The 16,839-nt window shown below is 54.6% G+C and overlaps 1 protein-coding gene across 1 annotated transcript in view; it reads right to left on the reverse strand.

The window, feature by feature from the left end:
- Positions 1-12,453: 12,453 nt before the first annotated feature.
- LOC135568916 (spermatogenesis-associated protein 31H1-like) overlaps positions 12,454-16,839 on the reverse strand; it is a 32,533-nt gene continuing 28,147 nt past the window's right edge. Inside the window, exons 2-3 of the mRNA XM_065015703.1 lie at positions 13,091-14,290; positions 12,454-12,763 (exon numbers count right to left, since the gene is read on the reverse strand). Of these exons, the coding sequence (XP_064871775.1) occupies positions 12,454-12,763; positions 13,091-14,290 (1,510 nt within the window). The remainder of the gene's footprint in view (positions 12,764-13,090; positions 14,291-16,839) is intronic.

Below are 16,839 nucleotides of genomic sequence, written 5' to 3' on the forward strand. Positions count from 1 at the left end.
CGGAAGACCAGCCCTCAGCACCATGTGACTGATGGAAGACCAGCCCTCAGCACCATGTGACTGTTGTTGGAGACGCGTCTGAAGACCACTCGCGGGGGTCATGTTGTGTCTATATATATATTATTTTCTGTACATACTACATGTGTTCATCTCATTGATCCAATTATTGGAGAGAAACACATTTGTTTTGCACCCACTATGTGCCTTTCGTTCCAGTACTCTGCTGCCTGTGACTGGAACGAATTGCAAAAAATCTCTGTAGTTGGAGACTTTTATCTCCCTCACCAACTTCAAACATCAGTCTATCCCTGTTCTCTCCTCTCTGCACAGACCATACAAACGCTCCACACCGCATGGCCGCAGCCACCCTAATCTGGTGGTCCCAGCGCGCACGACCCACGTGGAGTTCCAGGTCTCCGGTAGCCTCTGGAACTGCCGATCTGCGGCCAACAAGGCAGAGTTCATCTCAGCTTATGTCTCCCTCCAGTCCCTCGACTTCTTGGCGCTGACGGAAACATGGATCACCACAGACAACACCGCTACTCCTACTGCTCTCTCTTCGTCCGCCCACGTGCTCTCGCACACCCCGAGAGCTTCTGGTCAGCGGGGTGGTGGCACCGGGATCCTCATCTCTCCCAAGTGGTCATTCTCTCTTTCTCCCCTTACCCATCTGTCTATCGCCTCCTTTGAATTCCATGCTGTCACAGTTACCAGCCCTTTCAAGCTTAACATCCTTATCATTTATCGCCCTCCAGGTTCCCTCGGAGAGTTCATCAATGAGCTTGATGCCTTGATAAGCTCCTTTCCTGAGGACGGCTCACCTCTCACAGTTCTGGGCGACTTTAACCTCCCCACGTCTACCTTTGACTCATTCCTCTCTGCCTCCTTCTTTCCACTCCTCTCCTCTTTTGACCTCACCCTCTCACCTTCCCCCTACTCACAAGGCAGGCAATACGCTCGACCTCATCTTTACTAGATGCTGTTCCTCCACTAACCTCATTGCAACTCCCCTCCAAGTCTCCGACCACTACCTTGTATCCTTTTTCCCTCTCGCTCTCATCCAACACTTCCCACACTGCCCCTACTCGGATGGTATCGCGCCGTCCCAACCTTCGCTCTCTCTCCCCCCGCTACTCTCTCCTCTTCCATCCTATCATCTCTTCCCTCTGCTCAAACCTTCTCCAACCTATCTCCTGATTCTGCCTCCTCAACCCTCCTCTCCTCCCTTTCTGCATCCTTTGACTCTCTATGTCCCCTATCCTCCAGGCCGCTCGGTCCTCCCCTCCCCCGCTCCGTGGCTCGACGACTCATTGCGAGCTCACAGAACAGGGCTCCGGGCAGCCGAGCGGAAATGGAGGAAAACTCGCCTCCCTGCAGACCTGGCATCCTTTCACTCCCTCCTCTCTACATTTTCCTCCTCTGTCTCTGCTGCTAAAGCCACTTTCTACCACTCTAAATTCCAAGCATCTGCCTCTAACCTAGGAAGCTCTTTGCCACCTTCTCCTCCCTCTTGAATCCTCCTCCCCTCCCCCCTCCTCCCTCTCTGCAGATGACTTCGTCAACCATTTTGAAAAGAAGGTCGACGACATCCGATCCTCGTTTGCTAAGTCAAACGACACCGCTGGTTCTGCTCACACTGCCCTACCCTGTGCTCTGACCTCTTTCTCCCCTCTCTCTCCAGATGACATCTCGCGTCTTGTGACGGCCGGCCGCCCAACAACCTGCCCGCTTGACCCTATCCCCTCCTCTCTTCTCCAGACCATCTCCGTGACCTTCTCCCTTACCTCACCTCGCTCATCAACTCATCCCTGACCGCTGGCTACGTCCCTCCCGTCTTCAAGAGAGCGAGAGTTGCACCCCTTCTGAAAAAACCTACACTCGATCCCTCCGATGTCAACAACTACAGACCAGTATCCCTTCTTTCTTTTCTCTCCAAAACTCTTGAACGTGCCGTCCTTGGCCAGCTCTCCCGCTATCTCTCTCAGAATGACCTTCTTGATCCAAATCAGTCAGGTTTCAAGACTAGTCATTCAACTGAGACTGCTCTTCTCTGTATCACGGAGGCGCTCCGCACTGCTAAAGCTAACTCTCTCTCCTCTGCTCTCATCCTTCTAGACCTATCGGCTGCCTTCGATACTGTGAACCATCAGATCCTCCTCTCCACCCTCTCCGAGTTGGGCATCTCCCGGCGCGGCCCACGCTTGGATTCGTCCTACCTGACAGGTCGCTCCTACCAGGTGGCGTGGCGAGAATCCGTCTCCTCACCACGTGCTCTCACCACTGGTGTCCCCCAGGGCTCTGTTCTAGGCCCTCTCCTATTCTCGCTATACACCAAGTCACTTGGCTCTGTCATAACCTCACATGGTCTCTCCTATCATTGCTATGCAGACGACACACAATTAATCTTCTCCTTTCCCCCTTCTGACGACCAGGTGGCGAATCGCATCTCTGCATGTCTGGCAGACATATCAGTGTGGATGACGGATCATCACCTCAAGCTGAACCTCGGCAAGACGGAGCTGCTCTTCCTCCCGGGAAGGACTGCCCGTTCCATGATCTCGCCATCACGGTTGACAACTCCATTGTGTCCTCGTCCCAGAGCGCTAAGAACCTTGGCGTGATCCTGGACAACACCCTGTCGTTCTCAAATAACATCAAGGCGGTGGCCCGTTCCTGTAGGTTCATGCTCTACAACATCCGCAGAGTACGACCCTGCCTCACACAGGAAGCGGCGCAGGTCCTAATCCAGGCACTTGTCATCTCCGTCTGGATTACTGCAACTCGCTGTTGGCTGGGCTCCCTGCCTGTGCCATTAAACCCCTACAACTCATCCAGAACGCCGCAGCCCGTCTGGTGTTCAACCTTCCCAAGTTCTCTCCCGTCACCCCGCTCCTCCGCTCTCCACTGGCTTCCAGTTGAAGCTCGCATCCGCTACAAGACCATGGTGCTTGCCTACGGAGCTGTGAGGGGAACGGCACCTCACTACCTCCAGGCTCTGATCAGGCCCTACACCCAAACAAGGGCACTGCGTTCATCCACCTCTGGCCTGCTCGCCTCCCTACCCCTGAGGAAGTACAGTTCCCGCTCAGCCCAGTCAAAACTGTTCGCTGCTCTGGCCCCCCAATGGTGGAACAAACTCCCTCACGACGCCAGGACAGCGGAGTCAATCACCACCTTCCGGAGACACCTGAAACCCCAACTCTTTAAGGAATACCTAGGATAGGATAAAGTAATCCTTCTCCCCCCCCTTAAAAGACCTAGATGCACTATTGTAAAGTGGCTGTTCCACTGGATGTCATAAGGTGAAAGCACCAATTTGTAAGTCGCTCTGGATAAGAGCGTCTGCTAAATGACTTAAATGTAAATGTAAAATCCGAGCAGCTAACCGATCGCTGCAGCTGTACATAGTCTATTGGTAAATAGCCCACCCATTTTCACCTACCTCATCCCCATACTGTTTTTATTTATTTACTTTTCTGCTCTTTTGCACACCAATATCTCTACCTGTACATGACCATCTGATCATTTATCACTCCAGTGTTAATCTGCAAAATTGTAATTATTCGCCTACCTCATGCCTTTTGCACACATTGTATATAGACTCCCCTTTTTTTCCTCTACTGTGTTATTGACTTGTTAATTGTTTACTCCATGTGTAACTCTGTGTTGTCTGTTCACACTGCTATGCTTTATCTTGGCCAGGTCACAGTTGCAAATGAGAACTTGTTCTCAACTAGCCTACCTGGTTAAATAAAGGTGAAATAAAAAAATAAAAAGAAGAGGTGAAATGTGTATATTATGGGATGTGAAAACTCGGTTTGTTTGTTTGACCGGATGAAGATCCATTTCAGATGGAAACGTGGTCAGTAAAGCAGTGAGTTGGGAGCTTTAACAGGCTTCTTGTTCTTTACTAGAGCAAATTATCATTGATATGTCAGAGGACAGACTTTCCACAGAGACTAACTGATATCTCTCCGACAGATAAGATCTGAACCAGGCCAGAACTTGTTCTTGGAGACCAATTAGGGTTTACAATCTCTCCAGAAGAATGTGTTGATCGATGGTGTCGAAGGTTTCACTAAGATCTAGGAGCACGATGACAGATGCAGAGACAATTTTTTTTGTGTTGATTTTCCGGTTCAAGGTTTGGCTTTTTCAGGAGAGGCTTTATTACTGCCACTTTTAGTGAGTTTGGTGCACATCCGGTGGACAGAGAGACGTTTATTATGTTCAACATAGGAGGGCCGAGCATGAATAAGAATGTGTTCTTAACTGACTTGTCTAGTTAAATAAAGATTAAATAAAACATTCAGTTTGGGCCAATGACCTCCTCCCCCTTCCCCTCCCTCCTCCTCCTCCCTCCCTCCCTCCCTCCTCCTCCTCCTCCCTCCCTCTCCTCCTCCTCCTCCTCCTCCCTCCTCCCCTCCCCCTCCCTCCCTCCTCCCTCCTCCTCCTCCTCCCTCCCTCCCCCTCCTCCTCCTCCTCCTCTCCTCCTCCTCCCCTCCTCCTCCCTCCCTCCCTCCCTCCTCCCTCCCTCCCTCCTCCTCCTCCTCCCTCCCTCCCTCCCTCCCTCCCTCTCCTCCCTCCCCCTCCTCCTCCCTCCCTCCCTCCCCTCCTCCTCCCTCCCTCCCTCCCTCCCTCCCTCCTCCTCCCTCCCTCCCTCTCTCTCCTCCCCTGCTCCAGTCCACTAATCACTGACACAGGGGCTGTTATCACAGCCACACACACATACCACATATGTCTCCCTGTTCTCAGCTCTACTGCCCCCACCCCCTCTCAGCTCTACTGCCCCCACCCCCTCTCAGCTCTACTGCCCCCACCCCCTCTCAGCTCTACTGCCCCCCCTCTCAGCTCTACTGCCTCCCCACCCCCTCTCAGCTCTACTGCCCCACCCCTCTCAGCTCTACTGCCCCACCCCTCTCAGCTCTACTGCCCCCACCCCCTCTCAGCTCTACTGCCCCACCCCCTCTCAGCCCCCCCACCCCCTCTCAGCTCTACTGCCCCACCCCCTCCTCTACCCCCCTCTCAGCTCTACTGCCCCACCCCTCTCAGCTCTACTGCCCCACCCCTCTCAGCTCTCTGCCCCACCCCCTCTCAGCTCTACTGCCCCACCCCCTCTCAGCTCTACTGCCCCCACCCCCTCTCAGCTCTACTGCCCCCACCCCTCTCAGCTCTACTGCCCCCCCACCCCCTCTCAGCTCTACTGCCCCACCTCTCAGCTCTACTCCCCACCCCTCCCTACTGCCCCACCCCCTCTCAGCTCTACTGCCCCCACCCCCTCTCAGCTCTACTGCCCCCCCCCCCCTCTCAGCTCTACTGCCCCCCCCCTCTCCCCACTGCCCCCACCCCTCTCAGCTCTACTGCCCCACCCCCCTCTCAGCTCCTGCCCCCACCCCCAGCTCTCAGCTCTACTGCCCCACCCCCTCTCAGCTCTACTGCCCCCACCCCCTCTCAGCTCTACTGCCCCCACCCCTCTCAGCTCTACTGCCCCCACCCCCTCTCAGCTCTACTGCCCCACCCCTCAGCTCAGCTGCCCCCACCCCTGCCCCCTACCCCCCTCAGCTCTACTGCCCCACCCCCTCTCAGCTCTACTGCCCCCACCCCCTCTCAGCTCTACTGCCCCCACCCCCTCTCAGCTCTCAGCTCTACTGCCCCCACCCCCTCTCAGCTCTACTGCCCCCACCCCTCTCTCTCCCCCCCTCAGCTCTACTGCCCCCCACCCCTCTCAGCTCTACCCCCCTCTCAGCTCTACTGCCCCACCCCCTCTCAGCTCTACTGCCCCACCCCCTCTCAGCTCTACTGCCCCCACCCCCTCTCAGCTCTACTGCCCCCACCCCTCAGCTCTCCCCCTCTCAGCTCTGCCCCCACCCCTCTCAGCTCTACTGCCCCCACCCCCTCTCAGCTCTACTGCCCCCCCCTCAGCTCTACTGCCCCCACCCCCTCTCAGCTCTACTGCCCCCACCCCCTCTCAGCTCTACTGCCCCACCCCTCTCAGCTCTACTGCCCCCACCCCTCTCAGCTCTACTGCCCCCCCCACCCCCTCTCAGCCCTGCCCCACCCCCTCTCAGCTCTACTGCCCCACCCCCTCTCAGCTCTACTGCCCCACCCCTCTCAGCTCTACTGCCCCACCCCTCTCAGCTCTACTGCCCCCCCCTCAGCTCTACTGCCCCCACCCCCTCACCTACCTCCCCACCCCTCAGCTCTACTGCCCCCCCTCCCCTACTGACCCCACCCTCAGCTCTACTGCCCCACCCCTCTCAGCTCTACTGCCCCACCCCCTCTCAGCTCTACTGCCCCCACCCCCTCTCAGCTCTACTGCCCCACCCCCCCCTCTCAGCTCTACTGCCCCCACCCCTCTCAGCTCTACTGCCCCCACCCCCTCTCAGCTCTACTGCCCCCACCCCTCTCAGCTCTACTGCCCCACCCCCTCTCAGCTCTACTGCCCCAGCTCTATTGCTCCCCTCTCAGCCTACCCCTCTCAGCTCTACTGCCCCCCACCCCCTCTCAGCTCTCAGCCCCCACCCCCTCTCAGCTCTACTGCCCCCACCCCTCTCAGCTCTACTGCCCCACCCCCTCTCAGCTCTACTGCCCCCCCCCCCTCAGCTCTACTGCCCCTCTACTGCCCCCCCTCAGCTCTACTGCCCCACCCCCTCTCAGCTCTACTGCCCCCACCCCTCTCAGCTCTACTGCCCCCACCCCTCTCAGCTCTACTGCCCCACCCCCCTCTCAGCTCTACTGCCCCCACCCTCTCAGCTCTACTGCCCCCCCCCTCAGCTCTACTGCCCCACCCCCTCTCAGCTCTACTGCCCCACCCCTCTCAGCTCTACTGCCCCCACCCCCTCTCAGCTCTACTGCCCCCACCCCCTCAGCTCTCTGCCCCACCCCTCTCAGCTCTACTGCCCCACCCCTCTCAGCTCTACTGCCCCCACCCCCCCACCCTCAGCTCTACTGCCCCCACCCCTCTCAGCTCTACTGCCCCACCCCCTCTCAGCTCTACTGCCCCACCCCTCTCAGCTCTACTGCCCCCACCCCCTCTCAGCTCTACTGCCCCACCCCCTCTCAGCTCTACTGCCCCCACCCCCTCTCAGCTCTACTGCCCCCACCCCCTCTCAGCTCTACTGCCCCCACCCCCTCTCAGCTCTACTGCCCCACCCCTCTCAGCTCTACTGCCCCCACCCCCACCCCTCTCAGCTCTACTGCCCCACCCCCTCTCAGCTCTACTGCCCCCACCCCTCTCTCAGCCCCCACCCCCTCTCAGCTCTACTGCCCCACCCCTCTCAGCTCTACTGCCCCACCCCCTCTCAGCTCTACTGCCCCACCCCCTCTCAGCTCTACTGCCCCTCCCCCCCCCACCCTCTCAGCTCTACTGCCCCACCCCCTCAGCTCTAGCTCTCAGCTCTGCCCCCACCCCCTCTCAGCTCTACTGCCCCACCCCCTCTCAGCTCTACTGCCCCACCCCTCTCAGCTCTACTGCCCCCACCCCTCTCAGCTCTACTGCCCCCACCCCCTCTCAGCTCTACTGCCCCACCCCTCTCAGCTCTACCCCCCCCTCTCAGCTCTACTGCCCCCACCCCCTCTCAGCTCTACTGCCCCCCACCCCTCTCAGCTCTACTGCCCCACCCCCTCTCAGCTCTACTGCCCCCACCCCCTCTCAGCTCTAGCCCCCACCCCTCTACTGCCCCCACCCCTCTCAGCTCTACTGCCCCCACCCCCTCTCAGCTCTACTGCCCCCACCCCTCTCAGCTCTACTGCCCCCACCCCCTCTCAGCTCTACTGCCCCCACCCCCTCTCAGCTCTACTGCCCCACCCCTCTCAGCTCTACTGCCCCCCACCCCTCTCAGCTCTACTGCCCCACCCCCTCTCAGCTCTCTGCCCCCACCCCTCTCAGCTCTACTGCCCCCACCCCCTCTCAGCTCTACCCACCCTCTCAGCCCTACCCCCCACCCCTCTCAGCTCTAGCCCCCACCCCTCTCAGCTCTACTGCCCCCACCCCTCTCAGCTCTACTGCCCCCACCCCCTCTCAGCTCTCTCAGCTCTACCCCACCCCTCTCAGCTCTACTGCCCCCACCCCCCTCTCAGCTCTACTGCCCCACCCCCTCTCAGCTCTACTGCCCCCACCCCTCTCAGCTCTACTGCCCCCCACCCCCTCTCAGCTCTACTGCCCCACCCCCTCAGCTCTAGCTCAGCTACTGCCCCCACCCCTCTCTCAGCTCTACTGCTCTCTATTGCCCCCCTCAGCCCCCCCACCCCCTCTCAGCTCTACCCCCCCTGCCCCCCACCCCCCTCAGCTCTACTGCCCCACCCCCTCTCATCCCCCCACCCCCTCTCTCAGCTCTCAGCCCCACCCCCTCTCAGCTCTACTGCCCCACCCCCTCTCAGCTCTACTGCCCCACCCCTCTCAGCTCTACTGCCCCACTCCCTCAGCTCTACTGCCCCCACCCCCTCTCAGCTCTACTGCCCCCACCCCTCTCAGCTCTACTGCCCCACCCCTCTCAGCTCTACTGCCCCCACCCCTCTCAGCTCTACTGCCCCCACCCCCTCTCAGCTCCCCCCCACCCCCTCTCAGCTCTACTGCCTACCCCCACCCCCTCTCAGCTCTACTGCCCCCACCCCTCTCAGCTCTACTGCCCCCACCCCCTCTCAGCTCTACTGCCCCACCCCCTCTCAGCTCTACTGCCCCCACCCCCTCTCAGCTCTACTGCCCCAGGACGGCTCTAGCCCCCACCCCTCTCAGCTCTACTGCCCCCACCCCCTCTCAGCTCTACTGCCCCACCCCTCTCATCTACCCCCCATCTAGTAGGCTCTACTGCCCTTCAGCTCTACTGCCCCCACCCCCTCTCATCTATAGGGGCAACGGTCTCAGCTCTACTACCCCTTACCATCAAGTCAGCTCTGGGGCCCTCTCAGCTCTACTGCCCCCACCCCCTCTCAGCTCTACCCCCTCTCAGCTCTACTGCAACGGTGAGCTCTACTACCCCCTTCACCATCCCCCACCCCCTCTCAGCTCTTGCCCCCACCCCCTCTCAGCTCTACCCCCACCCCCTCTCAGCTCTACTGCCCCACCCCTCTCAGCTCTACTGCCCCCACCCCCTCTCAGCTCTACTGCCCCCACCCCCTCTCAGCTCTATTGCCCCCCCCCTCAGCTCTACTGCCCCCACCCCCTCTCAGCTCTACTGCCCCCACCCCCTCTCAGCTCTACTGCCCCACCCCCTCTCAGCTCTACTGCCCCATTATCTCAGCTCTACTGCCCCCACCCCCTCTCAGCTCTACTGAGCCCCCTCTCACTCCCCCCACCCCCTCAGCTCTACTGCCCCCACCCCTCTCAGCTCTGGGCCCCCACCCCCTCTCAGCTTATAGGGGCACCCTCTCCCCAGCTCTACTGCCCCCACCCCTCTCAGCTCTACTGCTTCTCACCCCCCACCCCCTCTCTCAAGTCAGCTCTGGGGCCCCACCCCCTCAGCTCTACTGCCCCCACCCCCTCTCAGCTCTACTGCCCCCACCCCAAGTAGGCTCTACTGCCCCCACCCTCTCAGCTCTACTGCCCCAACCCCTCTCAGCTCTACTGCCCCAAACTGCCCCACCCCTCTCAGCTCTACTGCCCCCAACCCCTCTCAGCTCTACTGCCCCAACCCCTCTCAGCTCTACTGCCCCCAACCCCTCTCAGCTCTACTGCACCCCTATCAGCTCTCAACCCCTCTCAGGCTTGGGGCTTCCCCACCCCCTCTCAGCTCTACTGCCCCCACCCCCTAGCTCTACTGCCCCCACAACCCTCTCAGCTCTAGCACCCTCTCATTACCATCAAGCTCTACTTGGGGCTCTCAGCTCTAAACCCCCACCCCTCTCAGCTCTACTGAGCACCCCACCATCAAGTAGGCTTGGGGCTTCAAAACCGACCATTATAGGGCAACGGTCAGCACTATCTACCCCCCACCCCAAGTAGGCTTGGGGCTTCAAAACCGACCATTATAGGGGCAACGGCGAGCACTATTACCATCAAGTAGGCTTGGGGCTTCAAAACCGACCATTATAGGGGCAACGGCGAGCACTATTACCGTCAAGTAGGCTTGGGGCTTCAAAACCGACCATTATAGGGGCAACGGCGAGCACTATTACCATCAAGTAGGCTTGGGGCTTCAAAACCGACCATTATAGGGGCAACGGTGAGCACCATTACCATCAAGTAGGCTTGGGGCTTCAGAACCGACCATTATAGGGGCAACGGTGAGCACTATTACCATCAAGTAGGCTTGGGGCTTCAGAACCGACCATTATAGGGGCAACGGTGAGCACCATTACCATCAAGTAGGCTTGGGGCTTCAGAACCGACCATTATAGGGGCAACGGTGAGCACTATTACCATCAAGTAGGCTTGGGGCTTCAGAACCGACCATTATAGGGGCAACGGTGAGCACTATTACCATCAAGTAGGCTTGGGGCTTCAGAACCGACCATTATAGGGGCAACGGTGAGCACCATTACCATCAAGTAGGCTTGGGGCTTCAGAACCGACCATTATAGGGGCAACGGTGAGCACTATTACCATCAAGTAGGCTTGGGGCTTCAGAACCGACCACTATAGGGGCAACGGTGAGCACTATTACCATCAAGTAGGCTTGGGGCTTCAGAACCGACCATTATAGGGGCAACGGTGAGCACTATTACCATCAAGTAGGCTTGGGGCTTCAGAACCGACCACTATAGGGGCAACGGTGAGCACTATTACCATCAAGTAGGCTTGGGGCTTCAGAACCGACCATTATAGGGGCAACGGTGAGCACCATTACCATCAAGTAGGCTTGGGGCTTCAGAACCGACCATTATAGGGGCAACGGTGAGCACTATTACCATCAAGTAGGCTTGGGGCTTCAGAACCGACCATTATAGGGGCAACGGTGAGCACCATTACCATCAAGTAGGCTTGGGGCTTCAGAACCCCATTATAGGGGCACGGTGAGCACCATTACCATCAAGTAGGCTTGGGGCTTCAAACCTTTTACCACTATAGGGCAACGGTGAGCACCATTACCATCAAGTAGGCTTGGGGCTTCAGAACCGACCACTATAGGGGCAACGGTGAGCACTATTACCATCAAGTAGGCTTGGGGCTTCAGAACCCTACCACTTAACAACCTAAACACCATTACCATCAAGTAGGCTTGGGGCTTCAGAACCGACCATTATAGGGGCAACGGTGAGCACCATTACCATCAAACCTTCAGAACCGACCATTATAACAACGGTGAGCACTATTACCATCAAGTAGGCTTGGGGCTTGCTAGTGCTTTGTGGACAGGGTTGGTGGATAGGATATTGGATATATTTTAACCATAACCCTTAACCCTAAACCTTTATCCTTATCTTAACACCTACATTAACCCTTAACCTTAACCCTAAACATTAACCCTAAACCTTAACACCTACATTAACCCTTACCTTAACCCTAAACCTTAACCCTAAACCTTAACACCTACATTAACCCTTACCTTAACCCTAAACCTTAACCCTAAACCTTAACTGTAAACCTTAACCCTAAACCGTAACCCTAAACCTTAACCCTTACCTTAACCCCAAACTGTAACCCTTAACCCTAAACCTTAACCTTAACCCTAAACCTTAACTGTAAACCTTAACCCTTAACCTTAACCCTAAACCTTAACCATTACCTTAACCCTAAACCTTAACCCTAAACCTTAACCACTAAACCTTAACCCCTAACTGTAACCCTTAACCCTAAACCTTAACTGTAAACCTTAACCCTAAACATTAACCCTAAACCTTAATCCCAAACTGTAACCCTTAACACACTAACCCTAAACCTTAACTGTAAACAACTTAACCCTAAACCTTAACTAAACCTTAACTGTAAACCTTAACTGTAAACCTTAACCCTAAACCTTAACCCTAAACCTTAACCCTTACATTAACCCTAAACATTAACCCTAAACCTTAATCCCAAAACTGTAAACCCTAAAACCTTAACCCTAAACCTAAACCTTAACCCTAAACCTTAACTGTAAACCTTAAAACACTAAACACTTAACACACACACTGGCTGCCTGCTACCTAAACACACACACACTGGCTGCCTGTTACCTAAACACACACAGGCTGCCTGCTACCTAAACACACACACACACTGGCTGCCTGTTACCTAAACACACACACACTGGCTGCCTGCTACCTAAACACACACACACACACACACTGGCTGCCTGCTACCTAAACACACACACACACTGGCTGCCTGTTACCTAAACACACACACACACTGGCGGCCTGTTACCTAAACACACACACTGGCTGCCTGCTACCTAAACACACACACTGGCTGCCTGCTACCTAAACACACACACTGGCTGCCTGTTACCTAAACACACACACTGGCTGTCTGTTACCTAAACACACACACACACTGGCTGCCTGTTACCTAAACACACACACACTGGCTGCCTGCTACCTTCTGCCTTTCTGCAGGAGAGCCTTTCTGCTGGAGAGCCTTTCTGCTGGAGAGCCTTTCTGCTGGAGAGCCTTTCTGCCTTTCTGCTGGAGAGCCTTTCTGCCTTTCTGCTGGAGAGCCTTTCTGCCTTTCTGCTGGAGAGCCTTTCTGCTGGAGAGCTTTTCTGCTGGAGAGCCTTTCTGCTGGAGAGCCTTTCTGCTGGAGAGCTTTCTGCTGGAGAGCCTTTCTGCTGGAGAGCCTTTCTGCCTTTCTGCTGGAGAGCCTTTCTGCTGGAGAGCCTTTCTGCCTTTCTGCTGGAGAGCCTTTCTGCTGGAGAGCCTTTCTGCTGGAGAGCCTTTCTGCTGGAGAGCCTTTCTGCTGGAGAGCCTTTCTGCTGGAGAGCCTTTCTGCCTTTCTGCTGGAGAGCCTTTCTGCCTGCTGAGAGCCTTTCTGCTGGAGAGCCTTTCTGTCTTTCTGCTGGAGAGCCTTTCTGCTGGAGAGCCTTTCTGCTGGAGAGCCTTTCTGCCTTTCTGCTGGAGAGCCTTTCTGCTGGAGAGCCTTTCTGCTGGAGAGCCTTTCTGCCTTTCTGCTGGAGAGCCTTTCTGCTGGAGAGCCTTTCTGCTGGAGAGCCTTTCTGCTGGAGAGCCTTTCTGCCTTTCTGCTGGAGAGCCTTTCTGCTGGAGAGCCTTTCTGCTGGAGAGCCTTTCTGCCTTTCTGCCGGAGAGCCTTTCTGCCTTTCTGCCGGAGAGCCTTTCTGCCGGAGAGCCTTTCTGCTGGAGCCTTTCTGCCTTTCTGCTGGAGAGCCTTTCTGCACACACAGAGCCTTTCTGCCGGAGAGCCTTTCTGTTGGAGAGCCTTTCTGCCTTTCTGCTGGAGAGCCTTTCTGTTGGAGAGCCTTTCTGCTGGAGAGCCTTTCTGCTGGAGAGCCTTTCTGCTGGAGAGCCTTTCTGCTGGAGAGCCTTTCTGCTGGAGAGCCTTTCTGCTGGAGATTCTTTCTGCTGGAGAGCCTTTCTGCCTTTCTGCTGGAGAGCCTTTCTGCCTTTCTGCTGGAGAGCCTTTCTGCTGGAGAGCCTTTCTGCCTTTCTGCTGGAGAGCCTTTCTGTTGGAGATCCTTTCTGCTGGAGAGCCTTTCTGCTGGAGAGCCTTTCTTCTGGAGAGCCTTTCTGCTGGAGAGCCTTTCTGCTTTCTGCTGGAGAGGATTCAGTGTTGGTTTTCCTGTCATTGACTCCCTTTCTGCTGGAGATTCTTTCTGCTGGAGAGCCTTTCTGCCTTTCTGCTGGAGAGCCTTTCTGCTGGAGATTCTTTCTGCTGGAGAGCCTTTCTGCCTTTCTGCCGGAGAGCCTTTCTGTTGGAGAGCCTTTCAGCTGGAGAGCCTTTCTGTTGGAGAGCCTTTCTGCTGGAGAGCCTTTCTGCTGGAGAGCCTTTCTGCTGGAGATCCTTTCTGCTGGAGAGCCTTTCTGCTGGAGAGCCTTTCTGCTGGAGAGCCTTTCTGCTGGAGAGCCTTTCTGCCTTTCTGCTGGAGAGCCTTTCTGCTGGAGAGCCTTTCTGCTGGAGAGCCTTTCTGCCTTTCTGCTGGAGAGCATTTCTGCTGGAGAGCCTTTCTGCTGGAGAGCATTTCTGCTGGAGAGCCTTTCTGCTGGAGAGCCTTTCTGCCTTTCTGCTGGAGAGCCTTTCTGCTGGAGAGCCTTTCTGCTGGAGAGCCTTTCTGCCTGGAGAGCCTTTCTGCTGGAGAGCCTTTCTGCTGGAGAGCCTTTCTGCCTTTCTGCTGGAGAGCCTTTCTGCTGGAGAGCCTTTCTGCTGGAGAGCCTTTCTGCTGGAGAGCCTTTCTGCTGGAGAGCCTTTCTGCTAGAGAGCCTACTAACAGGAATACTGACACAGTTACCAGGCTATCAGCTCTACTAACAGGAGTACTGACACAGTTACCAGGCTATCAGCTCTACTAACAGGAGTACTGACACAGTTACCAGGCTATCAGCTCTACTAGCAGGAATACTGACACAGTTACCAGGCTATCAGCTCTACTAGCAGGAATACTGACACACAGTTACCAGGCTATCAGCTCTACTAACAGGAGTACTGACACAGTTACCAGGCTATCAGCTCTACTAACAGGAATACTGACACAGTTACCAGGCTATCAGCTCTACTAACAGGAATACTGACACAGTTACCAGGCTATCAGCTCTACTAGCAGGAATACTGACACAGTTACCAGGCTATCAGCTCTACTAACAGGAATACTGACACAGTTACCAGGCTATCAGCTCTACTAGCAGGAATACTGACACACAGTTACCAGGCTATCAGCTCTACTAACAGGAATACTGACACAGTTACCAGGCTATCAGCTCTACTAACAGGAATACTGACACAGTTACCAGGCTATCAGCTCTACTAACAGGAGTACTGACACAGTTACCAGGCTATCAGCTCTACTAACAGGAATACTGACACAGTTACCAGGCTATCAGCTCTACTAACAGGAATACTGACACAGTTACCAGGCTATCAGCTCTACTAACAGGAATACTGACACAGCTTACTAACAGGAATACTGATCAGCTCTCTACTAACAGGAATACTGACACAGTTACCAGGCTATCAGCTCTACTAACAGGAATACTGACACAGTTACCAGGCTATCAGCTCTACTAACAGGAATACTGACACAGTTACCAGGCTATCAGCTCTACTAACAGGAATACTGACACAGTTACCAGGCTATCAGCTCTACTAACAGGAATACTGACACACAGTTACCAGGCTATCAGCTCTACTAACAGGAATACTGACACACAGTTACCAGGCTATCAGCTCTACTAACAGGAATACTGACACAGTTACCAGCTAAACAGCTCTTACTGACACAGTTACCAGGCTATCAGCTCTACTAACAGGAATACTGACACAGTTACCAGGCTATCAGCTCTACTAACAGGAATACTGACACAGTTACCAGGCTATCAGCTCTACTAACAGGAATACTGACACAGTTACCAGGCTATCAGCTCTACTAACAGGAATACTGACACACAGTTACCAGGCTATCAGCTCTACTAACAGGAATACTGACACACAGTTACCAGGCTGACACAGTTACAGCTATCAGCTCTCTAACAGGAATACTGTACCCAGGAATACTGACACAGTTACCAGGCTATCAGCTCTACTAACAGGAATACTGACACAGTTACCAGGCTATCAGCTCTACTAACAGGAATACTGACACAGTTACCAGGCTATCAGCTCTACTAACAGGAATACTGACACAGTTACCAGGCTATCAGCTCTACTAACAGGAATACTGTATGTCCCAGCTAAACCACATAAACAACAGGAATACTGACACAGTTACCAGGCTATCAGCTCTACTAACAGGAATACTGACACAGTTACCAGGCTATCAGCTCTACTAACAGGAATACTGACACAGTTACCAGGCTATCAGCTCTACTAACAGGAATACTGACACACAGTTACCAGGCTATCAGCTCTACTAACAGGAATACTGACACACAGTTACCAGGCTATCAGCTCTACTAACAGGAATACTGACACACAGTTACCAGGCTATCAGCTCTACTAACAGGAATACTGTATGTCCCAGCTAAACCACATAAACAACAGGAATACTGACACAGTTACCAGGCTATCAGCTCTACTAACAGGAATACTGACACAGTTACCAGGCTATCAGCTCTACTAACAGGAATACTGACACAGTTACCAGGCTATCAGCTCTACTAACAGGAATACTGTATGTCCCAGCTAAACCACATGAACAACAGGAGGGAAGCTTTTAGAAACACCAGCTGCTAAATCGGATCCCAGAAGGCATGAATCATTGAGTAACACATCGTTTTACACATCAGACATGACTCTGCCGTTGTACTGTAGAATGTGTGAATGTTGTCTCCTTTATAATCAATTCTGTACATTAGTTTATAATCATAAATTGTAATTAACAGTAATTCCATTAGTTATGTTCCAACACTCCTCCACCTTGTGCCAATATCAGTTATTTTTTAATTTTGCTTCCAATAGTTTATATTTGTTTCTAAGAGATTGTCAGGTGGCTCTCTGCAGGATGTTGTATCTTCTCTAGGTAGGGGGCACTATTTTCACCTCCGGATGAAAAGCGTGCCCAAAATAAACTGCCTGCTACTCAGGCCCAGACGCTAGGATATGCATGTAATTGGTAGATTTGGATAGAAAACACTCTAAAGTTTCCAAAACTGTTAAAAATAATGTCTGTGAGTATAACAGAACTGATTTGGCAGGCGAAAACCTGAGAAAAATCCATCCAGGAAGTAGGATTTATTTTTATTTTTATTTTGAATGCCTTTACAGTATTCATTGACTCAAATTGCACTTCCTATGCCTTCCACTAGATGTCAACAGTC

Source organism: Oncorhynchus nerka, unplaced genomic scaffold (genome assembly GCF_034236695.1).
Source record: "Oncorhynchus nerka isolate Pitt River unplaced genomic scaffold, Oner_Uvic_2.0 unplaced_scaffold_1341, whole genome shotgun sequence".
Lineage (NCBI taxonomy): Eukaryota > Metazoa > Chordata > Actinopteri > Salmoniformes > Salmonidae > Oncorhynchus > Oncorhynchus nerka.